This window comes from Myotis yumanensis, unplaced genomic scaffold (genome assembly GCF_028538775.1).
Source record: "Myotis yumanensis isolate MYYU_CA2020_CCGP unplaced genomic scaffold, mMyoYum1.0.hap1 SCAF_14, whole genome shotgun sequence".
Lineage (NCBI taxonomy): Eukaryota > Metazoa > Chordata > Mammalia > Chiroptera > Vespertilionidae > Myotis > Myotis yumanensis.
The window spans coordinates 29,900,062-29,925,806 of record NW_027223765.1 but is presented as its reverse complement, the minus strand read 5'-3'; the positions used below and the strand labels follow the sequence as shown (position 1 = coordinate 29,925,806).

Genomic DNA, 25,745 nt, shown 5'->3' with positions numbered 1-25,745 from the left:
TGCCTATATTTTTCAAATACAGCTCAAAGTACTCCTATCAGGTTGATGGTTTTATCTCCATTTTACAAATGAGGAAAGTGAACCTCTGTCAATCTTACATAATTGGTTCAAACCTAGGATTTGTACAAAAGACTGCTTTGCCCTTCTCATTACTCTAGACTTTCCCAAATGTTGGACATTTTTAGTGTGTAACTTGCATTATAAGTGGGGTTTTTTTTCTGTCTTCATAGATATTTAATAAAATTTTGAACTAACTTGCATTGTAATATTATTTTGTGGGTGACAAACATTTGAAAAATGTTCATATATTAGTAGTTGCTAGCATAGAAGTTGTTTTTGGACACACACACACACACACACGTAATTGTTTTGTACATAAATTACAATTAGTTATTTATGGCTGTATATACTCATCTCACGTTCTACTATTTTATGTGTGTGCATATTCTGTTCCTATCCTTTCCTGCATATACCTCCAATAATTTTCACTAATCACGTTAATCCCCAATTATAGGAAAGCAGTGTGCATGTACACATTTCTTAAGAAGAACTATGGTTTCACAGTTAGGGTAAAAATTATGCATTTCAGCAATATACTTTTTTTGAAAATCTTAATTTAGATTCACAGATGTTCTCCAGAATCATCAAGCAATGTGACTGGTATTTTTAGAAAATATTTTGGTGGTATGAACTAGGTATACCATGAACTTAACTTTATCATCTAACAAAATGTAAGGTGAAAAACAATAAGTGAACACTTTAGCTCTCTGCATGTATCAGCTCTAGAATTGTCACATTTATCCCAGTAGGAGGAGCAAGTCAGAAATGAACTACAAATAATCTATTATCTTGTTCCTAGGTCATCATTAAAAGGTACATAATTCCATTTATTGTTGCCTTTTGTGTCTTTCCAGAATTTTTCATGTATACACTAGGCAATATAAAAATAGATTTTAATTTTTCCCCCATTTTTCCATAAAATAGCATATTCTGTGCAGTGTTCTACTCTTTGTCCTTTTGAACTTTTCTCTTTACAAAAGCAGAGTTATCTTGTGATAGTTTTAACAGTTATAATGAATAATCTTGCTTATGTGCCAGTATATATCTAAAGTAAATTCTCAGAGGTGGATTTATTGAGTCAAAAATAAATACATTTGTAATGTTGATAATCTCAAATTGTTCTCTTAGAGATTGTACCAATTTGTACTCTTCATTTGCCTTTTTTTGTGATCACTTTTAAGCAAGGTTGCCTCCATAAGTTTGGGGCTGATAAGAATACTAAAATGCTATATTTGACTTTAGATAGGTTGCATTTGGTAGGACAAATGGGTATAATGCCACTAGTTAGCAAATGTAAGATCATAATTTGCCAAGAAGGTAGTTTTAGAGGTGTATAAATTATGAGGTTTACTTCAGTCCAGTAAAGATGGAATCTGTGAAATGAGAGTGTTTAAAAAGATGAGCCAAGAATTAACTAGCTGAGCCGAAACCGGTTTGGCTCAGTGGATAGAGCGTCGGCCTGCAGACTGAAAGGTCCCAGGTTCGATTCCGGTCAAGGGCATGTACCTGGGTTGTGGGCACATCTCCCGTGGGAGATGTGCAGGAGGCAGCTGGTCGATGTTTCTCTCTCATCGATGTTTCTAACTCTCTATCTCTCTCCCTTCCTCTCTGTAAAAAAATCAATAAAATATATTAAAAAAAAAAAAAAAAGAATTAACTAGCTGAAACTTAATAATTTTAAAAAGATTTTCTAGTTTTGGGAGATAATTCTGATTGTACATAAGATCTGGACATTAGGCCTAGACAGATTTTTCTCAGGAAATATAAGAGAATAACTTAAAAATCAGTATAAGAAAAGAGAAATTAGTTTAGAGATGGGGAGCTAGCTCTGTTCTCTCATCTTAAATTTCATGTCTCTTCAACATTTTACTTAGCTAGGAATGAAAAAGTTATATGAACTCCAGGGTTTTATGAAAACACTGAAATTCTAAGATTCCTGTGCACAATTCTGTGCATGGACTGTGTTTAGAGTGGTAGAGAGGAGGAAGGAGTGCCTTGAAGAAAGAAGCAGTTGGTGAGGTTAAAGGAATACCACTTGAATGGAGTGTTAGAGAAACTGCCAGAGAAGGTGTTTAACTGTCTGCAGTTATGGGATAATAAGGAACATTAAGTTTGTCAAAAGAAATGTCATTGATGACTGAAAATACCAGTTTGGGTACTGTGGTGACCATGGAAACCAGATTACATCTGATTAAGAAATCTGTCTATACTGATGAAATAATGAGTCCTATGGGCCCTTAATTTTTTTAAATGTTTTTTTATTGATTTTAGAGAGATAGGAAGAGGGGGGGGGAGAGAGATTGCCTATGTGCACCCTGACTGTAACCTGGGCATATGCCCTGACCGGGAATCGAACTGGCAACCTTTCGGTGCATGGAAAGACACTCAGCCAACTGAGCCATACCAGCCAGGGGGCTGGGCCCTTAATTTTGGTGGAGGAAGAACAGTTTCAATTATTTTTTTTCCCCAAAATTGAGACTACTTACCAAATTGAAGAATGAGGTGAGGTAGCTATTAATTTTTGTTAATTTTCTCACTTTAAAAATGTATATAAACTCAGATTCAAATTTTGTGCCAAGCATTAACAGAAAATTAGAGGCTTACTGATAAAATTGTCTGCCATAGTTCCTTAGGTGACAAACTTTTAAAATCATTTTCATGGTTTAAGTCCATTAAAGTTTTATTTCATTTTCAAAAATATATTTTAAGAATCAAAATTATTTGCATGTTTTAGATGAACTTGAAGAAATGTTGAATCCAATGGGAACTGTTCAAACAAATCCATATACTGAGAATGCAACAGCTTTGCATATCAGATTCCCAGAGAATAAAAAACAACCTTATTATTACCCTCCCTTTGATAAGGTAAGATAATTATTTAAAGGGCCACTATGTGTGAAGTAATTGAATTATTAGTTCCTGGTTTATAGTTGAAGCTCTATATGTCTATTTCTATTTCTGTTTCAAAACATCACATAAATTGACAGCTTGGCTCAGTGGAAAGATCACTGAGCAGGGAGTCAACTCTGTTTAGCCCTGGCTTTGTCACTGACCAAGTGAGATAGGTTATCTCTAGAGTTCAGGTTCCTCATTTATAAAATGAGGAAATCATAATTGTTCTCAGAGGTTTTTGTTTGTTTGCTTTTCAGTTTACAAGGGCTGTAAATGCAGTTAGATGTAATTCTGAACATGTGAAATATGCCAGCATGTTGGTTCAGAGATTAAAGACATAATAACTGCTGTGTTAGAGTTGGTATTCAAGAAAAGATGATTTATGTAGAATATTACTTTTAGTAGAAGTTCCTAAGGTACTATTATTTTTGTAGAATCTATACCAAGGATTTGCATTTCTAAACATATTTCCTTAATGTGAATGGCATGTCTTGAGGATAAGGAGAGTATCATAGTATGTCTAATTTACATGCTAAGAGAGCTAAGTAAGCTGTCATATGTTTTATCTTCAGGTGTGCTATCTTTGTTTCAGGTATGATTGCTGATTTTTACGATGAAATCTTCGAGCAAATTCTCAGATAATAATATTTCTTTTATTTCCTTAATCCATTTGTGAACCAGCTACCTTTAAAAGTTGATGTTATACTAAGTAGTATCTAATTATTCCACCTTTAAACTTAATTGTGTTTTAATGTTTAACACTATCAGACCTGTAGAGAGTAGATTTTAAAAGTAGTATGTAAATATGTAATTTAAAGTTTTTTCCTTGTGTTTTAATTGAATTTTATTCACCTAAGAAATAGCTTTTCATTTCAGTTTCTTATAAAATGTTTTTCTGATCAATAATGCTTTGTGATTCTTACAGTAGAAATCCTAAATATGTCAAGAACCCTCTATCTTAGTGTACATTGAATTAAAAAGATACATTTTGACTCATCCATTACATTTATGCTATGGCGTTATTCCTTAGAATAGGAATAGAATAGTCCTAGCTGTGCCTGTTTTTGTGTGTAATTATGGTATATTTGACAATTGGGTATAATTTTTTTTGGAATCAGATGAGATCACATTTCGAAGCATTTTTACAAATATAACATCCTGTGCAAATATAAATGTTTTTAATCTAATATTTCAAGAGAAGTCTAGTTTTTTAAAAATGTTTTATCTCAACATTGCATAAGTCCTCTCTAATCGATCACTAAACTTTCCTTTGTCTTTGAAGATCAACTTGGGATGAAGATTTTAGTCTTTAAGTCAAACACATTCATACTTATTGGATTTTCTTTAATAGTACAATTTTTATAATAGTACAATTTTTTGGTGTTTTATAAACACCAAATCAAATAATACAGATATAAAAAGTGAAAATTCCTCATATTCTTTTTCATGTGTTTTTTTTTTTTTGCTGTAATCTCACACGCATTTTACTTTTCAAATCAACTTTATTTTTATTGTTTAGTTTTAATAAACATAATCTCATTTTACTATTATAATAACCCTATGAAATAGGATGGGAATTATCCTTACATTTTACACATGAGGATACAGACAGATTATTAGCTTGTTACCTAACTCAGATATAGGTTCTCGGATTCTTTACCACTGATCTTCTTCCTGAATTCATGGGTTCTCATCTTTTCAATAATTAGAGCCCTTTCAAACTTAATGATTTAAAAGGTATTTTTAGGTTGTCATTACTTTACACTTTTGATATCTGTTAATTCAGAAAAAAGTGATGACAAATGACAAAACTTACTCTATCTTTAGTAACTCTCACATACCTTTTTATTTTCTTAATCAGAAGACATTTACCGATATTAAAAAAAATTTTTCCCACCTCCATATGCAAGCCACTGCTCACTTTATCTACAGACAATCCTAGTGCATCCTAGGAGTCATAGTTCCTTTTAGTAATGCCATTGGTTCCTAGTTATCCGGAGTTTAAAGATTGTGAATCACTGCACTATACCATTTTGCATTTCAAATTCATGTTTACATTATAAAGCATAGAAATGCTAGACTATATGTACAAGAAGTAAAGTCATTTATATTTAAAATTCACAAATACAAGAGCCAAAATTGATTTTTTAAATCTTTTTAAACAGATTATCGAAAAGGCAGCTGAGATTGCAAGCAGTGATAGTGCTAATGTATCAGTAAGTATCAAGGTTTTTAAATGACTCTTATTATAAAGTTGTGCTTATTATTAGCTACATCTCATTTATGGCAATGAACTTACAGAAGACTGTACTCATGCATATGTACATACTAATGTTTTGTTAAATGGCAGCTGTCTGTAGGTGTCTGTGTTCCACGGTAAGCCCTTTTCTGAGATAAACACAAGTTCAGCTAGTTTGTAAAGGATGCTGTGACATCTCATAGATTAATAATACTCTGAATATTACTCTGTTGAATGAGGAGGCTGTAATTTTCTTTTCCTTTTTAAATGTTTTTATTGATTTTAGAGAAAGGGGAAAGGAGAGGGGAAGAGAGCAAAACATCAGTGTGAGAGATAAACATTAATTGGTTGCCTTCCATATGCACCCTCTATGAATTTGACCATCTAGATACCTCATATAAATGGAACCATACATTATTTTCTTGTTTGGCACCTAGTAAGTAGAGTTCAAGGATTCTGCTAAATTTTCTATAATGCACAGGATGTCCTACTACAACAAAATATCAATAACACTGAGGTTGACAAGACTTGCTCTACGCTGATCCCTAACCGGTTTGGCTCAGTGGATAGAGCGTCAGCCTGCGGACTGAAAGGTCCCAGGTTCGATTCCGGTCAAGGGCATGTACCTTGGTTGCGGGCACATCCCCAGTGGGGGGTGTGCAGGAGGCAGCTGATTGATGTTTCTCTCTCATCGATGTTTCTAACTCTCTATCCCTCTCCCTTCCTCTCTGTAAAAAATCAATAAAATATATATTTTTTAAAATTGCTCTAAGCTAAAACATCTGTGTTATAAATAAAGTAGTCTTATTTTCTTATGGCAGAAACTCAGGCACAAAACCTTATTGGCTGGCTTTGATGACTCAGTCTTCAGTTCAGAGGTTCTGGGGATCTACCTAGAACAGCGGTTCTCAACCTGTGGGTCGAGACCCCTTTGGCGGTCGAACGACCCTTTCACAGAGGTCGCCTAAGACCATCCTGTATATTAGATATTTACATTACGTTTCATAACAGTAGCAACATTACAGTTATGAGGTAGCAACGAAAATAATTTTATGGTTGGGTCACAACATGAGGAACTGTATTTAAAGGGCCAGAAGATTGAGAACCACTGGCCTAGAATGTTTTCTTAGTAGAATGATTTTGAAGTCTTTACAACTTCAATTTTAGGGATAGGAAATATCAAACATTAGAATTTTTTTCAAACTTACGAAAACTTACAGGAAGAGTACAAAATTCCCATATAACCTGCATCCAGTTTCCCCAACTGTTAACATTTGTTTTACCAAGTTGTGTTTTACCCCTTAATTCTTAGGATGTAGTTCCTAGAAACAAGGATATTCTCATACTTAATCAGAATGCATTCATAAAAATCAGAAAATAAAATATTGGTAGTTCTGTTGTTTAAACTACACATTCCATTCAAATTTAGCCAGTTGTCTCAATTATGTCCACTATTGGGTACAGGATTCAACTCAGGATTACTTGTTGTATTTCATTGTTGTGCGTCTTTCGTTCCCTTCAATCTAAAGCAATTGCTCAGCCTTTCCTTATTTTTAATGACTGACTTTTTAAAGAATACAAGCCAGTTACGTTGTAGAATGTCACTCACTTTGGATTGCCTAATGTTTTATCTATGATCAGAAACCAGCTATGCATTTTTAGCAGGAATACTATAGAAGTAATGGAGTGTTCTTTACTGCATTTTATCAGGAAGCAACAATGTCAATTTGTGTGATTAATATTGATACTAATTGTTATCATTTGATCTGCTAGGTTTTTCTCTATAAAGTTAATATTTTATGGGAGGATATTTTGACTCCAAGTAGACATCCTGATTCACATTTTTACCCAATTGTTTTAATACTTATTAATATGCCTTGCTTGAATCAATATTATTACAGTGGTTTGCCAAGTGCTGACTTTCAAATTTATTTTTCCTGATTGATTTATTAGTTGGCTTATACCATAAGATAGAGGTTTTCTTCTCCAATTTTTGCTTATTCTTTTTTTTAAGGTATATTAATATAGATTCATGATTTCCATTTTATTTAGTGATTTATAATTAATCACTGTCATTTATTTTGATTTTCAAAATGACCCAGAGTTGGCCAGTGGCAGCCCATTCAAGCTCTCCTGTGACTTAAAAAAACATTTTTTTAATTGATTTCAGAGAGGAAGTGAGAGGGAGAGGGGGAGAGAGAAGCATCAATGATGAGAGAGAATCATTACTCAGCTGCCTCCTACATGCTCCCCACTGGGGACCAAGCCTGCAATGCAGGCATGTGCCCTGACCGGGAATTGAACTGGTGACCTCTCCGTGCATAGGATGATGCTCAACCAACTGAGCCACACCTGCCAGGGCCATTGGTTGATTCTTGTATGTGCCCCCGACCAGGGATCGAATTGCAGCCTTGGCAAATGGGGATGCAGCTCTAATCAACTAAGCTACCTGGCCAGAGCTAAGTTTTCTTTTAAAATTTAATATGTTTGGTTTATCTTTTTGTTTGTTTGTTTGTTTTTGATAGAAACTGAAAACTAAAGAAGAAATTTAGTCCAAATATTAACTTCTTTTTAATCCAGATTGCAATTCTGCCACCTAGTGTTTGCATATGGATTTTTAGGAAACTATTTTTCCTTTTTCAGAACTGCTTGAGAATAATTCTTCCCTTTATTCTTAGCTTACAGATGTTATATTTGTCAATAAAAACTTTAAAAGGAGAATTCATCTTTATTAATCTTTTTGAGGAATTTGATTTTAGTTATCTCACATGTTAAAGCTGATAAATTGTTTATAAATTCATTGTATAAAATTTGCTAAGTGTTTGCCAGGGATGTTTGCACAATTCAGTTCTATAATGCGTAATTTTACTTTCTTAGAGTCGGGGTGGAAAAAAGTTTCTTGCTGTACTGAAGGAAATCTTGGACAGGGATCCCTTGTCTCAGCTGTGTGAGAATGAAATGGATCTTATTTGGACTTTGCGACAAGACTGCAGAGAGAACTTCCCACAGTCACTGCCAAAGTTATTACTGTCGATCAAGTGGAATAAACTCGAGGATGTTGCTCAGGTAACAAAAGATCACTTCTGTAACACCTTTTGGGAGTATGTTACTTTGTTGCTTTTGTGTAAATTGTCTTCTCCTACATAGTAGGTATACGTGTATAGGTTGGCTAATTTTCTACAGGAGAAATTTTGAGATTTTAACTCATATATAATCTAAGTAGTAGTCCAGAAAACGTTAAGATTTAAAGAGCCCAGATTCTGTGTAGATTTTCTGTATCTTTCACTAAACACAATAAAAACAGTGGTTTTGGTAATAATAATTACACACACACACACACACACACACACACATATATATAAATAGTAATTACTGACAGGTTGTAGGTCCTGGGTTACTTCTAACAGTTCAGTGAACTCCAAAGTTTTCATCTTAAGATCCGTTGCAGTGGCTGTTCTACAATGAGTATATTATTTGAAACTTACCTCCATTTGTGGAAGTTAACATTTTAGAACATAAACCATTCAGCTCAATTTTAACATTCATTCTGTTTGGCAGAGTTGAATGTTTCCCTTTAGACAGAATAGAGAAGGGGAAAAAATTTTGCTTCCAAAAGGCCACTAAATTTTAACTCCTTTTTTGATTTTTTAAGATTGTCAAAAAACACCAGCATTTATTAAATTTAATTGACCATAAGTGGTCTATAGAAAGATCCTTGAAATAGTTTGCAATCAGAACAAATACATTTGGAATATTGAAATAACCAAATTTGTTTATTAAATAGAGTTTTTTGGGCTTAGTAAATCTATAATGACTTAAAAAATTTATTTTAATCATACGCATTTTTAAAATCTTTGTTACAGTTTTTCTTCCCAAATTAAGTGTAGAAAGGATTTCTTTTGAGTTTATTTCTTAATGATTTTTTTGACCATGTTATATAATTATATTTATTATGGGCCTTGTTTAAACTGTTTCTATAGTTAGACCACATGCACATTATTTACTCTAAAAAGTAACTAATTTTGTCCTTTAGATATGTTTTATTGTTGTTACATCTCATTTAAATTCAAGCTTAGTTTTCTGTGAGCCCTCATAATGGTGGCATACTAGATGTAAACATTTTTTAGTTGGCACATTTGCCTACTTCTCATGGGTAGTGCTCAGTTCTAAGTACTTCCTGATCCCACCCTCCACCAAGAAATACATCATATTATTTTGTATAAAATTATAGAGTAGGAATCATTTCTTGCTGTATACTTAAAAGATACCTGAGAAAGAGGTTTTACTATATGTCAACTGTCAGAAAATGGAATGAACTAATTTATGGTTAATATTTCTTTATTTGTACCCTAGGGACAGTAATTTTTATATTCAGGAATTTAGCATGCTTATCTCATTTCCATGAGAGAATCTAGAGCATTATTTTCAGATAGTTTAACGTCCTCATAGACTAGAGCATTATTTTCAGATAGTTTAACATCCTCCATTTCGACGTTAAAAGAAAGCCAGGAGTGTAACTTAATACTCAAGTAGAAACACCTAAATGTGTGTAAATAAGTGTGTGAAAGCATGAATTTCACCATCCTAATCTCCTTTTTTAGTAATGTAGAAAAAAATTTAATAGAATAAAAAGTAATGTGATTTGGCTTTTCTCTCAACCCTGCCCCATTGCCAGTTACAGTAAACTGGTACAAAAGAATGTAAATTGTATTTTCAGTAAATCTACTACCTTAAAATGTGAAGAGTCAGAAGCCTGGTGTGTAGTTTGTACTCTGACTCTACAAGTATAGGCCATAGATGAAAATTCTGTGGAGGAGTAGTCTCCCATTAATCCACAGGAAAATATTCTGTTGGCATAATGTACAAGGGGTTTCAGTGGTCTTTGCAGCAGGCAGATAATAGTCAGCATTGCTTTCACTATTTCTATTGCTTTCACTACTTCAATATTTCTATGGCTGAGACTGATTATTTCCCTTCCATATTGGTTTCTGTAGGTTTCCGTAAACTAAACTGATGGGTTTTGGTAATTTATTTATGTTTATATAATTGATTTTTAAATAATTATAAATAATCTTACCAAAGTTAATTACTTTTCAATAATAGGGCTGTTTTTAACCCACAACATAGTTGAACCTCAAGTATTAGAGTATCATATATCCTTTGCAGTATTATTTTTGTGGGGTAATGAATGTATTCCGAGAGTTAACTTGAGATGCTAGGGCTTTTTTTACTATTGTTTCAGACCCTCAGGAAATAGTGCCCCCTAATTCCTCTGTCCATAACGAGGACTGCTGGTCCTTTATGGCCTTGAGCAAAGTGTGGAGGGGGCCCCACCAGTGATAAAAAGTGGGGTGTGGTGGGTATTTCATATCTTTGAACCAGTATTTCTCAAACTTTATTTATTTATTTATTTTTTAATTTTTAATTTTTTTTTTGCTTTTTGTCAAACTTTTTTTAATATTACACTCCTTAGGAGACTTTTTAGTCTCTTAATAGCCTCATTCCCATGAGATTTGATGCCACAGACAAGTATATGTCTGTTTATGTACTGTATGTATATATATGCTTTAAAATACATGAAGAACAAGTATATAGCTTATTTTTATTCAATGCAACTTTTAAGAATAATTAAATGCCAAAACTGGTTTGGCTCAGTGGATAGAGCGTCGGCCTGCGGACTGAAAGGTCCCAGGTTCGATTCCGGTCAAGGGCATGTACCTGGGTTGCGGGCACATCCCCAGTGGGAGATGTGCAGGAGGCAGCTGATCAATGTTTCTAACTCTCTATCTCTCTCTCTCTTCCTCTCTGTAAAAAATCAATTTAAAAAATATATTAAAAGAAAAAAGAATAATTAAACAAAATCTTAAGGTAGGTAAAAGTTAAAATAACATTTTACTGTTGGTTGAAAATTTTTGATGTAATTATGTAAATTATAATAAGTTTTGTATGTATCAATTTACATAAATGTATTCTAATAATAGCAAGGTAATAAAATCTTTAAAACTTATTCAAGAGCTATTCTGTAAATATAAAACTACTGAAAAATTAAGTTAATTTCTTAAATTATCTTTAGTAAACTTTGAAATTTCTTTGATACAAGAAAATACCTTTTAACTTAGCTATTCGATATTCAGGTATTACTGATTTTAGGGGGGCACTGACATAATTAATGAGGGGTTGAATAATTTGTAGAATTAAATAATAAAATATAAACTATTTTTATTTAATTCTCAAAACCCAAATCTCACATAAAAGCTCAAATGGCATATACAAGGCAGCTAACAGGTAGTAACAGACCACCTCTCACAACATGACTTCGAGTTTGGGGCAGTCAGCTGAGAGACCGTTCTCCAGTCATTGCCGTCTATTTGCCATAGTTTGTAACTTATCTTGTATATATTTTATGTTTTCTCCTTGGACTTGATGTCAGCGATAACCAAGGAAACCCAAAAAGATAAATATTAAGGAAAGGGATTTTATTAGATAGAGTTGAGCTTTAGAGGGCTACATTCATAATTACCAAAAAATGTTTTTGCTCTCCATAACCAATTTTTTCCCCACTTAACCATCCTGATAAGAATGCATGCTATAAACATATAAAAAATGTGAGGGGGAAGGAGCTCTTGCCAAGAGCAATCCTGATGAGTATCACTGTGCTCTGATAGGATACAGATAAAATATAAACCAGTTTTACTTAATTCTTTTATATATATATATCTCTTTATTGATTTCAGAGAGTGAGGGAGGGAGGGAGAGAAAAAGAGTGAGAGAGAGAGATCAATGATGAGAGCCCTAGCCTGTTTGGTTCAGTGGCTAGAGCATTGGCCTGCGGACTGAAGGGTTCTGGGTTCGATTCTGGTCAAGGGCACATGCCTGGGTTGCAGGCTCCATCCCCAGTAAGGGGCATGTAGGAGGCAGCGAATCAGTGATTCTCTCTCATCATTGATGTTTCTCTCTCTCCCTCTCCCTTCCTCTATGAAATCAATAAAAATTGTATTGAAAAAAAGAAACATTATTCTTAATTCTTAAATTCTTAAAGCCTAAGTTTTGCACAAAAGCTCAAGAGGTTTGAACTTTTTGGAACTTGGGTTTCCAAAGATCTGGCCATGTGTACCCAAACCTATCCTCCACCTGTAGTCCCAGCTTATCTCCCCAAGGGATTCTTTTTTATCCTAAATCTGGTCCATTTCTAAGTGGCATCTGCAAGTAAAAGACTAATTGTATTTGTCTTGTTTATAGAAAATAAACAACTAGGTACTATTTATATCTAATGAGTTACTTATTATGATTTAGGGTTTAAGCATGTTATGGTCAATAAAAAGTTCCATCAAGTCGTAAGATTCTTTTAAAATACTAAGAGTTAAAAGTAAACCCCCTCAAAATAATTTTATGTTGTTATTAATGGAATTTACATGTAAGTCGCTCATCATTAATTTGAGCATTGCCACTTATATTTGCACTTTGAATTTTACCTTTAAGTATTTCTTGATCATTTTGTGCACACGTACTCTTCCTCCTCCCTCACCCTCTCTTTCGTTCCTTTTAAAATTATTTAATGGGCATTGATTGTGGAATTCATATATTCAGGGCATCATCTATTTCCAAGTAAGTATTTAATAGCTTTTATTTTCTGCTTATCTTTAGAATATTTCACTGTGACAGTTTTTACTATTCCATGTTAACAGGAATGGATTGTTGAGGCCTCTGTAATTGCAAGTTTGCTTCTCCTTTTGACCCATCTCTTCTCACCCCTATAATTTCTGAACCAGTTTCAATTTTTAAACAGCTTCAGGCACTACTTCAGATTTGGCCTAAACTACCTCCTCGGGAGGCCCTGGAGCTTCTTGATTTCAACTATCCAGATCAGTACGTTCGGGAATATGCTGTAGGCTGCCTGCGACAGATGAGGTATCTCCTGCAGTTGGCTTTTTGGGGGGCAAGGGATTACTTGGGTGTGGATAGAGAAGGTAATGTCTGCTTGAATATCTAATAAGAAAGGAAAAGGCTAGGAATTATTCAGAATTTAAAGCATTTGTGTTCTCTCTCTCTCTCCCTCTCTCTCTCTGCATTTACTCTATATTGTAAAACAAAAACATACTGGAACAGAGGTCCCCAAGATCACCCTAAGGTTCTGTGATTCACTAGGATGACTCATAGGACTCAGCATATAATCATACTCATATGATTTATTACAGCAAAAGGATACAAAGCAGAATTGGCAAAGGAAAAAGATTCATGGGGCAAAGTCTGGAGGAAACCAGGCAAGTTTCTAAGGTTCCTTTCCCAGTGGAATCAAACTAAATTACACTTAATTTCCCCCAGTAATGAGTTGTAACGACACGTTTGAAATGTCTACAAGGGAAGCATTAGAGACTTGGTGGCTAGGGTTTTTATTGGGGGCTAATCACAAGCACCCTCTATCTAGCACATACCAAAGTTCTAGAGTTCCAGAAGAAAAATGGGTAGTCAGCATAAATACACTGTGCACAGTGTAGGCACATTGAGCTACTCTTTTCTGTTAGGTTGGTAGAAAGCCTTTTAAATCAGTTTCCAGATGCCAGCCAAGGGCCAACCTTTTTCAAAGGATAGCAGTTAAGCCTGCTGTGTTAACTCTTTTTCTCTCTACCACTCAGAATTAATAAATGTTAGTATTTTGTAATGATTATTTAATTTTAATTTTTAAGTAAATAACATTACAATTAAAGATGAAGTCCTTGTAGTTTCCTTACTGAGCCCTGATATTTTCTTTCGCTTTCCAGAGACAGCCATAATCATGAATTTGGTATTCTTCTACACTACACTTTCTGCTTTACCACACCTCTATATCTATAAAAATATAGATACAGAATGACAATATAATACATTAAAGTTCACACAAATGTGTTTTGCTGTATGTATTATTTTACACCTTATTTTTAAAATTCAACATTAGATTTTTGTGGTCAATCTCTCTCATTACATATAAATGTAGTTTATTTTTTTTACCACTATGTAATATTCTGTCACAAGGATATATCTTAATTATTTCATTCCCCTATTGAGGAACAGCTTAAGTTCTCTCTAGATTTGTCAGTTATAAGCAATGCTGCAGTGAATATGCTTGTACAGTCCCCTTTGGTCAATACTGTGTGGAAATCTATGGCATTTACTTGTGGACTTGGGATTCATATCTTACCCGACTACTGGAATTGCCTCTGATGGGAGAGTGTTTACATGTGAATGGTTTTGGGATGGACACCCAATAGAGAACCACTAATCTTAATTAATTCAACTCATATTAATTACAATATTATGTTATATTAATTCAGTGGTTCAATACTCACAAATGCACTCATTTCTTATCCTTCAGACTACTTAAAGTTAAGATTTTAATTGTACATTCATTATCTGGGAGAAGGAATTATTTAATCCTAATGATAGAGGAAAATAAATTGCCACAGTACTGATACAGTTTTGTTTTTAAAAACTGATTGCTTGACTGAGTACACAACTTTTTCAACATGACCAGAAATCAGTACTTGATTTTATTGTAACTCTGGCCGATTTTAAGTACAATCATCACTTGTATCAACCTAAATAATTTAATAAAAATGCCCCATATATCTGTTCTTTGCTCCCTTCCACTCTCCCTCCTGCTGAAATCTTCAGCTTTTCTTGTGTTATTGTAATAGTGAAACAGTGAATATGAGCATGCTACAAGCCTGACCCAAAAGAACCATTGTGTTTCAGTAAGTTAATATTCAATCGTTTGATAGGAAGGGATCTTTTTCTGGCACAGGATGTTAAGTGACTTACTATGTGTTTTTTGTTTTTTTCAGCGATGAAGAACTCTCGCAATATCTTTTACAACTGGTGCAAGTTTTAAAATATGAGCCTTTTCTTGATTGTGCCCTCTCTAGATTCCTATTAGAAAGAGCACTCGCTAATCGGAGGATAGGGCAGTTTCTATTTTGGCACCTTAGGTAAGTGTTTTATAACATCTCGGGAAATAAGGTATCCCTTCCTGTTTCAAATGTATCTACATTCTTTAAGTGAGAAAAATTGAATAGAAGTTAGTTGAGAGATTTAGTCAATTGTGTGATATGAGTCAGATCTTTGTAACTATCTCTAAATTGGTAGCATTATCTTTTCACTCCAAAAAGCAAATAAGGTAATATGTAAAATATTTGGATTTCCTGGGGTAAAGAAAATTAAGTAACTATAAAATGTCATACCTTTTTGTACTATGATGTTTAAAGAATTGAAAAGTTTGACCATCCCACTAAAATTTTTTAGCAAGAGGATGTGTTTTTTTCTTTGGTTGGCATCACAATTTTATCCTATATAATAAAGAGCTAATATGCTAATTAGACCACACAACCAAATGTCCTTCAGAATGACCTTCCAGACAAAGTCGGGGCAGCAAGGGCCAAGGCAAGAACCACCTTCCTGAACTACCAGTGGGGGCGGGGGCAGGGCCAGCGAGCCTGCACCGCCAGGCCAGCCATGGTGGTCCCCCCCACCCCCACCCCCGTCCCTTCGGCAGAGGCGGTGGGAGAGGGGGCTGCGCAGTCCCGGTCTGGTCCTGGCACCATGCCTTCCGCAGATGCAGTGGGAGAGGGAGTGGCTCGGTCCCGGCACCTCTGCAGAGTCGGGACAAGGCGTGACAGTGGCGCCTCAACCTTCCACAGCCGGGGCCTCAACCTCCTACAGCCCCTCTCCTGGCCGGCTCAGCTCCCCCCCCCATCTCCCCCAGCACCAGTGGGTAGGGGGTGGGGCCAGTGCTAAGGAGCAGCAAAGCCAGCTTCTGGTTGAGCAGTGTTCCGCCCCCCTCATTCCCCCCCCCCCCCCCCCCCCCCCCCATTCAGCCAGAAGCCAGGCTCACCGCTGGCGAGCGCAGTGGCGGTGGTGGCTGGCGAGCACAGTGGCAGTGGCAGGAGCCTCTCCCGCCTCCACAGCAGGCGGACAGTAAGGAGCAAGGATTCCTGGACTGGGAGAGCCCCGGACTGTGAGAGGGATATCTGTGTGCCGGCCTAGTTCTGGGGGCTGGGGGGGAGGTTCAGGCCTAAGCCGGCAGGCGGACATCCCCCAAAGGGTCCTGGACTATGAGAGGGCACAGCCCGGGCTGAGGGATACCCCCCCCCACACACACACACCCAGTGCATGAATTTTGTGCACTGGGCCACTAGTAATAGAATAAAGAAGTCATTACTTTCATTTGGTGAATCTGAAGTGTTTGATAAACCATCATAATATTAACTTTCTGCAGATCAGAAGTGCACATTCCTGCTATCTCCATACAGTTTGGTGTCATCCTTGAAGCGTACTGCCGGGGAAGCGTAGGACACATGAAAGTGCTTTCCAAGCAGGTATCAGCTTTTTGTTTGTTTGTTTTAAATATATTTTTATTGATTTCAGAGAGGAAGGGAGAGAGAGAGAGAGATAGAAACATCAATGATGAAAGAGAATCATTGATTGGCTGCCTCCTCTACACCCCCTACTGGGGATGGAGCCTGCAACCCAGGTATGTGCTCTGACTGGGAATTGAACCGTGACCTCCTAGTTCGGTTCATAGGTCGACGCTCAACCTCTAAGCCATGCCAGTCGGGCAATATCAGCTTGTTTTAATCTTCATATTCAATTTGCCACATGGTACTTGAAAATTGTATAATTTCTTCCATTTCATTACTTATAGAGGTTTTAGTAACTGAATTTTACTAACATATTTTTAAAAATAAAAATTTAAGTCAAAAAATGAAGTTTCAACAAATTTAGCAGAAGATCCAGGAGAGCCAATAGTATATAAGTTTTGGTCTGAAAGCAGAAAAGCTTGGCACCGAAGGAGAGCCCATGTTTCAGTTCAAGTCCAAAAGCAGGAAAAGAGCTTTGTCCACGTTCAAGGCAGTAATACAGGTGGAGTTTCTTCTTCCTCACAGGAGGGTCTGCCTTTTGTTCTTTTCAAAATTTCATGCTTGGATGAGGCCCACTCACATTAGGGAGGGCAATCTGCTTTTCTCAGTCTACTGATTCAAATGTTAATCTCACCTGAAAACACCCTCACAGACACACCCAGATTAATGTTGGAACAAATATCTGGACATTCCATTGCCCAGTCAAGTTAATACATCAAATTAACCATAGCAGATTAAGCATCCATATGCAGAATGTTAAACCATACTTAATCTCCAAATAAGAGCAATAACAAGGTCAAAATTTCACCTAACATGATACAACTACCCTGAGTATAACTAAAAATGCACTGACCTCTTTCCCCGAAGAGGAGGTGATGTCCTTGAGTGGTATTTATTCTTCTCCTTGATATACTATAAATTAAATACTATGATGTAAAATTAATAACATTTAAATACTGTAATATAAAGTCAATTTATCTTTTTTTTATATATATATATATTTTATTGATTTTTTACAGAGAGGAAGGGAGAGAGAGAGATAGTTAGAAACATCGATGGGAGAGAAACATCGATCAGCTGCCTCCTGCACATCTCCCACTGGGGATGTGCCCGAAACCCAGGTACATGCCCTTGACCGGAATCGAACCCGGGACCTTTCAGTCCGCAGGCCGACGCTCTACCCACTGAGCCAAACCGGTTTCGGCTAGTCAATTTATCTTATGTTTCATGATAAGGAAATAAGAGCAAGAAGAAACAGACATTTCCTATAAACACACCACACATGAACACATAACAGAATGAGGAGATATTCATGACAATTAGTCCTCATTTTTGTAAGTGGTCACATGGTCATACCTGGTGTTTATTACTACCTTCTTCCAACCTATTCTGTGTTTCCTTTGCCTTTAGCAAGTTCCTCGGTTGTGGTTCTTTACCTGCTGGAATGACTCAAACCTTCATTCTTGAAGAGTGTAGGCCATTAGTAGTCCTGCCTCGATTGGCTTATAATTTTCCATTGACCTTAATCACAGAGCCTGATAATACCAAGCGATCTATATTCTAGACATATTCTTCCTTACCTCCATTGTGGAGTAGTAGGATCCTTGGTAGTCAGGATCAGTTCCTCCAGCCAGCCTCGTGACACCCTCTGCCTGTTCTCCCACGAGGAGCAAAATGGCTGGAAAGGAGTCTTCAGGTTCCGTGGCATCACTGTTGTGTCTTCCGGTGGAAGCATTCTTCCCTTTGTCACTAGGATAACATGCCAGGGGAGCATAAGGTCACAGGAACAGGAAACAAAAGTTTTGCTAGTTGATGACCATGAAAGTAATAGTGGTACCATCTCCATTTCCACACCTTGATTCTAAGCCATGAATCCGAGCTATGGGAGAAACAGCACCATATATTGGCCACTAATTCAGAGTACATTCAGCCTTCTGGGGAACCTTGCCCCAGCTCTAGAAGGTGTTACCACATAGCTGCTGCTGTAACTGAGTCTTAAAAAGGCCATTTCACTGTTCTATCAAGCCACCACTTTAGGGTGGTGGGGAATATGGTAAGACAGGTGAATTCCATGAGCACCGAGCCCCTTGCTGCATTTCATTTTTTTGTGAAATGAGTTTCTTGTTCAGAAGCAATGCTATATGAAATACCATGATGATAGATAAGGTGTTCTGTAAGTCCATGGATGGTAGTTTTAGCAGAAGCATTGAATGCAGGGAAGGCAAATTCGTAGCCACTACACTTTTCTAACTCATTTGCATTGCCAAGGAAACTCCCATAGGTTTTGAGAGATCATTTTAATATTGGTGATTTGTAGTTCATGTTGAAACGAATTATTTCTGATCCCTCTCTTTTGGAAAGCCCGTTAATGATGGTAATAATAGCTAAGCACTTATTATGGGCCATTTATCCTTCACAACAATCTGAGATTGATACTATTAATCCCCCTAATTTTATAGTGCCCTTAAATCTATCTCATACCTATTAATGTCTCTTGTGTTCATGGCTACCACCCTAGTTTCACCCATTATCTTCTCACCTATGTCTTCATTAACCTCCTAAATTGCACCCTTTCTTTTCATTCTTTTCCCCCCTCCCTTCACCCCTTTTCTTTACAGATAACGTTATGTTTTTAAAATATAGATGTATTATGTCATTTCCCTTTTTAAACTCCCTGCAGTAATTTTTATTGCATGGAGAATAAAAATCCAAACTCTTCATCAAAGTCTGTAAGGCTACACTTGATAAAGTCCCTACTTCTTTGGCTTCACTCATATGCTCAAATCACACTGGACATTTTCTTGGTTCTCTGGGGACCTCAGCTTGACTTTTATAACAGCAATCATATGACATATGTATGATCATGTTAATCTTACTTTTTTTTCCTATACTGATGAATTGCAAGGGGAAGACTACGCTTTACATGGCAGTTCTTGTTATCACTGTAAAGCTATAAAAAGACAAGGTGTTGAAGCACTTATGGCCATATGGGTATTCAGGACACTGTTCCAGGAAATGAATATCAACACATTAGTGATGGGGCTTGAAAATTCCCAACTGTACAAACATGGAAGAAATTCAAATTTGAAATACTTCTAAAAGTTCCTGTTTGCATAGCCCATTTTTTAGCTGGTTCCCTTTTCACCACTGTTTGTACAGCTTCTGGAATTGTTGAGAAATGAAGTGTCTGTGGTTTTGACAGATGACTAACTTGGCAGGTTGGTCAGCCATCTCAATTTTATTGTCAAGCTAATAGAAATTTCCCAGTTTTCTGTGAGCAAGCCCTCAGCCTCTCTGTAGAAACTGTATGCCTGAATTCACCTCCCTACAGAGTCTTAGTAGTTTCCTTGAATAGGAGCAGAGTTCAAAAATGAAAATATGGTATAAAATAAATCTCATGTTCATGGAAATTCAAGCCATGATATTCATAATGTTTTTTGTATACATATTTTATATGTTTGTTATATACAGCTTACACATACTTTGTTTTTATCATTGGTTGTTTCCAGTTTTAATGCCATAATGATAAACTATTTTGATTTATGGTTGGCCAGGGCTGTCTTATGGAATTTTACATAACATGATGAAAAGACCCTAAGTTATTAGACAAAGTTAACTTTTAAACACGGTGGTTTTGATTAAGTTGGCCATTGTTGATTGACCTTGTACTTCTTTTAAAAAAAAAAATATTTTATTGATTTTCCACAGAGAGGAAGGGATAGGCATAAAGAGTTAGAAACATCGATGAGAGAGAAGCATCGATCAGCTGCCTCCTGCACACCCCCTACTGGGGATGTGCCCGCAACCAAGGTACATGCCCTTGACCAGAATTGAACCTGGGACCCTTCAGTCTGCAGGTTGACGTTCTATCCACTGAGCCAAACCAGTCAGGGCAACCTTGTACTTCTTGCATAAACTGTTTTTATTTGCATAAGTTTTGATAGCCAGTGCCCTCATTATAAAAACAAGTCATTAATTTAGACTTAGACAACAAATACTGTGTCTGTATTTTTATTTATTACACAAAGAAATCCATTTTAACTTACTATTAATGGAAAGAGAATATACTGAGAAGATGTCATATAAGAATGATGACAAGAAGCAGGTAATATTAGGAACCCCAGGTTACTTGTACATAAATTTTCCTCTTATACTATGGAGTTGGCCAAATGGAGTGGTTCAGATTAGTTGTGTTTTAAATTCTATTACTTAGTGTGTTGCAGAATTCCGTGTAGTTTAAGTTTCATACTTACCTTTCTATCCACAATCATCTATGTCCCTTTACTTTTTTCTGATTGATAAGATTCCATTTAAGAAAAGGGTTAAAGAAAGTTTGAAAAATGGCGCTTTAAGTAACAAGTGATAAAAGTAAGTTAAGTAAGTTTTTTATGCTATTGTATCTGTTTTTCATAAACCAAGTACTGTTTTTACTTGAGCTGGTTGATGTGTGTGGGGGGTTTGGGGGAGTATTCTAAGTGGTTGCTGATTAATATGATCAAATTGTATCAAAGTACTTTATATTATTTTTAACCATGAATTAATTTTGGTGGTGGGGAAACTTATTTTTCAGGTTGAAGCACTCAATAAATTAAAAACTTTAAATAGTTTAATCAAACTGAATGCAGTGAAGCTAAACAGAGCCAAAGGCAAAGAGGCCATGCACACTTGTTTAAAACAGAATGCTTACCGGGAAGCCCTCTCTGACCTGCAGTCCCCTCTGAACCCATGCGTCATCCTCTCAGAACTCTAGTAAGTGACAGTCTGTGCTATGTTCAGTGGATTTTACATGAAAACAGCAATAAAGAAAGGATTTCTAAATGACTGCCTTGGAGGAGGAAAAGGGCCACCTATTAGCACCAATAAGTGGAATATAATTAAAGAAGGGAAATCTTAAACGTCCTCAGAGGTTATTCTTGTGTTCAATAGGATGTATGTCTGCTAGCTAAATTTACCTATGGGGTTAGTGAAAGTTATTACATGTTAACTTCCTTTCACGTGTATATAATTAAATTTGTTTTCTATTACTGGTTTCTAAGAGTTGAAAATCCTATGTAAGTAAAAATGTTGGTACCCATCATTTGATAATTAACTTATTTTAAAATTATTTACTAATCAGCTTTCCTATTTCAAAATGAGATGAATAAATTTGGAAAATTATTTCTCACTTTTTCATTCTCTACAGAAGTAATAACGGAGAAGTAATAATGTGTATTCAGTATATCAGTATTCAAAATTGACCCCTTTTTAAGAAATTAAGAATGAACTCTTAATAATTTCAATTTAATAATATTATTGACTGTACATCTTATATAATAAAAGCCTAATATGCTAAGTGTCTGGTCATCCGTTCAACCAATCAAAGCGTAATATGATAATGATATGCTAAGGCCGCTCAACCGCTCGCTATGATGTGCACTGGCCACCAGGGGGCAGTCAACCAGTCACTGTGACGAGCACTGACCACCAGGGGGCAGACGCTCCAATCAGTAGGTTAGCTTGCTGCTGGGGTCTGGTTGATCAGGACTGAGCGAGATGGGCGGGGCATGCCCTGGAGCCTTCCCATGATCCCTCCCCGGCTGGCCAACTTCCCACGTCCCTCCCTGGCCCCGATTGTGCACTGGTGGGGTCCCTCAGCCAGGCCTGCGCCCTCTCACAATCCAGGACCTCTCAGGAGACGTCGGAGAGCCAGTTTCGGCCCAATCCCACAGGCCAGGCTGAGGGACCCCACTGGTGCACCAGCCCTCTGTACATAACAACATAAAGAAGAATAAGGAAAAGAAAGGAGGAATTTTAGATGTAGGTAGTAAGAAGGGTAAACCCGGGTTTTTAGTCCAGCCCATCCGGCATCACTATATGCCAAAGGCTGTCATCCAGGTTGCTTTTCTGCCAAGAGGAAATGTTCTAGTTCTGACTTCAGACTGGAACAGATGAGGATTCTCCCACAGCTAGTATATCACAGCAAAATTATAATCTTGTCCTGTCTTTAAATTGAAGTGGGCTAATTTTCCCCTTGTTTGATTTCAGTGTTGAAAAGTGTAAATACATGGATTCTAAAATGAAGCCTTTGTGGCTGGTATACAACAACAAGGTATTTGGTGAGGATTCAGTCGGAGTGATTTTTAAAAATGGTGATGGTATGTACTGAAGTTTTTATAGTGCCAAATTTCCTAGTATTTCTTCTTTTGTTGTTGGTTTCTTTATCTGAAATGTGTAAATGTGTAACGACAAATGGCAGCCAAAAGAGTTAGCTGTCAGTGGTCGTGAGGTTGAATTCAGCATGTCCTAAATCCCACCCACCCACCCCCCTTTTTGGAAATTGACTTCTACAGCTTACTTACATACATTGTTCTAATATACCTTCCCCTTTTCCCCTACAAAATACAAAGTCTATTCCTTTGGAAAAAGCTTGTGAAATACAACAGAATATTTCCAATAATATATTCATACATCTTATTTCAGTGATAACAATTTTGATATTGCTGCCATAGTTTTGTTTTTTAAAATACCTTACTGAGTCCTGGCAGGTGTGGCTTAGTTGGTTGGGTGTCATTCTGTGCGCCAGTTTGATTTTTGGTCAGGGCACATGTCTGGGTTGAGGGCTTGATCCCCAGTAAGAGGTATGCAGGAGGCAGCCAACCAATGTTTTACTCTCACATCGATGTTTCTCTCTTTCTCCATCTCCCTACTTCTCTCTCTAAAAGTCAGTCTTTAAAAAAATCTTGCCCTAACCGGTCTGGCTCAGTGGATAGAGCATCGGCCTGCGGACTCAAGGGTCCCAGGTTCGATTCCGGTCAAGGGCATGTACCTTGGTTGCGGGCACATCCCCAGTAGGGAGTGTGCAGGAGGCAGCTGATCGATGTTTCTCTCTCATCGATGTTTCTAACTCTCATCCCTCTCCCTTCCTCTCTGTAAAAAATAAATAAAATATATTTTTTAAAAAAAGAAAAAAAATCTTTAAAAAACACAACAAAAACCTTACTGGCCCATACTTTATAAAGGGAATGCCTCTGAAGTAATCACACCAAGTGCTACTACTTATTAGTTGTGTGACTGCAGACAGGTCATGCAAAATTCATTGAGCTTCAGATTCTTCATGTACATGAGGATTATAGCATGTGTATGTTGGGTTATTAACAGGAATTAAGTGAGATAATAAGTAAATGTGCTTAGCATAATATGTGCTTACAACTGTCTTTAAAAGAAGTTGTTGTGTTTTGCCAGACATTTAACATCACTTGACCATATGAATGTCATTATATAGAAGTCACTACTTTCACAGCCTCTGTTACCTGAAAATTACCCCTGGACATCATAAATAAAATCAGCTATTACTGTTTTGTGAATGCATCATGCAGTTTATTACTTAAACAATTCTTGAGAACTTCCTGTGCATCCCTAAAATTAAAAAAGGAGGAAAAAAATTAGTGTGAATTCTGTGGATGCTTTAATATAACATTACTGTGTTACAGCTGTATTATAATTAGTATAGTAGCTTACACATGGTAAACTAAAATATTTTTACACTCCATTTTTGAAGTAGTGTTACTGGGATATGCTAATCAACAAACCTCTTAATGAATATGGTCAACATTAAAACTTTGGGGGAAAAATTATCAGAACATTTGCCAATGGTTTTAATTAATTCTGGCTGCATCAGCTAATCTTAAGTTAATGTTAGCAGCCATAAAATGGACAACATTTGTAATAATGCAGGTTTTTCTCTTAGATTTACGACAGGATATGTTGACACTCCAGATGCTGCGCTTGATGGATTTACTCTGGAAAGAAGCCGGTCTGGATCTTCGGTGAGATTTCTAGTGAATTGTTGTTATTATTTTTTTAAATATTAGTTACAAGTTGTTTTTTTAAATATATTTTTATTGATTTCAGAGGGAAGGGAGAGGGAGAGAGAGATAGAAACATCAATGATGAGTCATCAATCAGCTGCCTCCTGCACAGCCCCCACTGGGGATCGATTCTGCAACCTAGGCATGTGCCCTGACCAGGAATCGAACCTGGGACCCTGCAGTCCGCAGGCCAATGTTCTATCCACTGAGCCAAACCAGCCAGGGCACTAGTGAATTATTTTTGTCTCATGTTACATACCTTCCACAGCAGAATTTTTAAAATTTGTTGACTCCTTCCCTCCTGTTTTTATTAATTTTTTATAATAATATTTATGTACCTTTTTATAGTTTGCAGTGTACTCTCAAATATATTATCTTATTTAAACCTCATCAGGTGTAGAACTAGACATGTGATGGTGAATTCAGAAAGAAGGAATCAGTTTGCTCCCAGGGAGGAATCACTGGGGGTTATGGAGTGACAAGGCCAATGAAGGGATTGCCCTTCTTTTTAGCCTAGTAACTGTTTTCTCTGCTTCCTGAGAGCAAGACTTTTGGTGAACTTTTAGGGCTTTTAACTTACCACCATTATTAAAGGTAGACAGCGAGCAGGAAACGCTTATGGCAACAGAAAAAAGGAAACACACTGGATTCTAAAAGTTTAATTATTATCAAATATTCTGAGGTAAAGAGCAGATGATAATTGCAAATGAAATGTTGATGTATTTATATAAAAATATAAGATTTGAATGTCAACCAAGAAAATTAAAAGTCTGACCTCACACTAGGCATTATATTCATAATGAATAAGATGGGGCAGTGGTCGACAAACTGCGGCTCGCGAGCCACATGCAGCTCTTTGGCCCCTTGAGTGTGGCTCTTCCTAAGCCTGAGGAGTACCCTAATTAAGTTAATAACAATGTACCTACCTATATAGTTTAAGTTTAAAAAATTTGGCTCTCAAAAGAAATTTCAATCGTTGTACTTTTGATATTTGGCTCTGTTGACTAATGAGTTTGCCGACCACTGAGATGGGGGATAATAATTCTAAATATTTAAAGAGCTCATAAAAATAAGTATATTGTAAAAAGATATGAAAAGACTATTTACACAAGATATAAAATATACTAATAATTATGTGAACACTGTCAGTTCCAATGTAAAAGTACAGATTACAGGTACAATTGGATAGCATTGATTTCCTAGCAAAGGTTTTGTTAAATGATAGCCTAGTCTGGGAGACTACTGGAGGAATAAAAATGCAAGTAATTTTATATACCACTGTAAATTAATATAATCCTCTGTGTAGCAAGTTTATTT

General features: G+C 36.3%; 1 protein-coding gene across 4 annotated transcripts in view; it reads left to right on the top strand.

The window, feature by feature from the left end:
• Window positions 1-25,745, top strand: part of PIK3CB (phosphatidylinositol-4,5-bisphosphate 3-kinase catalytic subunit beta) — a 133,302-nt gene that overhangs the window by 90,953 nt on the left and 16,604 nt on the right. For 3 of the 4 annotated variants that reach the window (XM_070433498.1, XM_070433500.1, XM_070433499.1), the window contains 10 exons: window positions 2,795-2,925; window positions 5,118-5,168; window positions 8,069-8,257; window positions 12,978-13,099; window positions 13,387-13,452; window positions 15,010-15,153; window positions 16,440-16,539; window positions 21,152-21,330; window positions 22,606-22,715; window positions 24,308-24,386. In XM_070433498.1, coding sequence (XP_070289599.1) covers window positions 2,795-2,925; window positions 5,118-5,168; window positions 8,069-8,257; window positions 12,978-13,099; window positions 13,387-13,452; window positions 15,010-15,153; window positions 16,440-16,539; window positions 21,152-21,330; window positions 22,606-22,715; window positions 24,308-24,386 — 1,171 coding nt within the window. The remainder of the gene's footprint in view (window positions 1-2,794; window positions 2,926-5,117; window positions 5,169-8,068; window positions 8,258-12,977; window positions 13,100-13,386; window positions 13,453-15,009; window positions 15,154-16,439; window positions 16,540-21,151; window positions 21,331-22,605; window positions 22,716-24,307; window positions 24,387-25,745) is intronic. The other variant, XM_070433501.1, reaches the window with a different exon arrangement.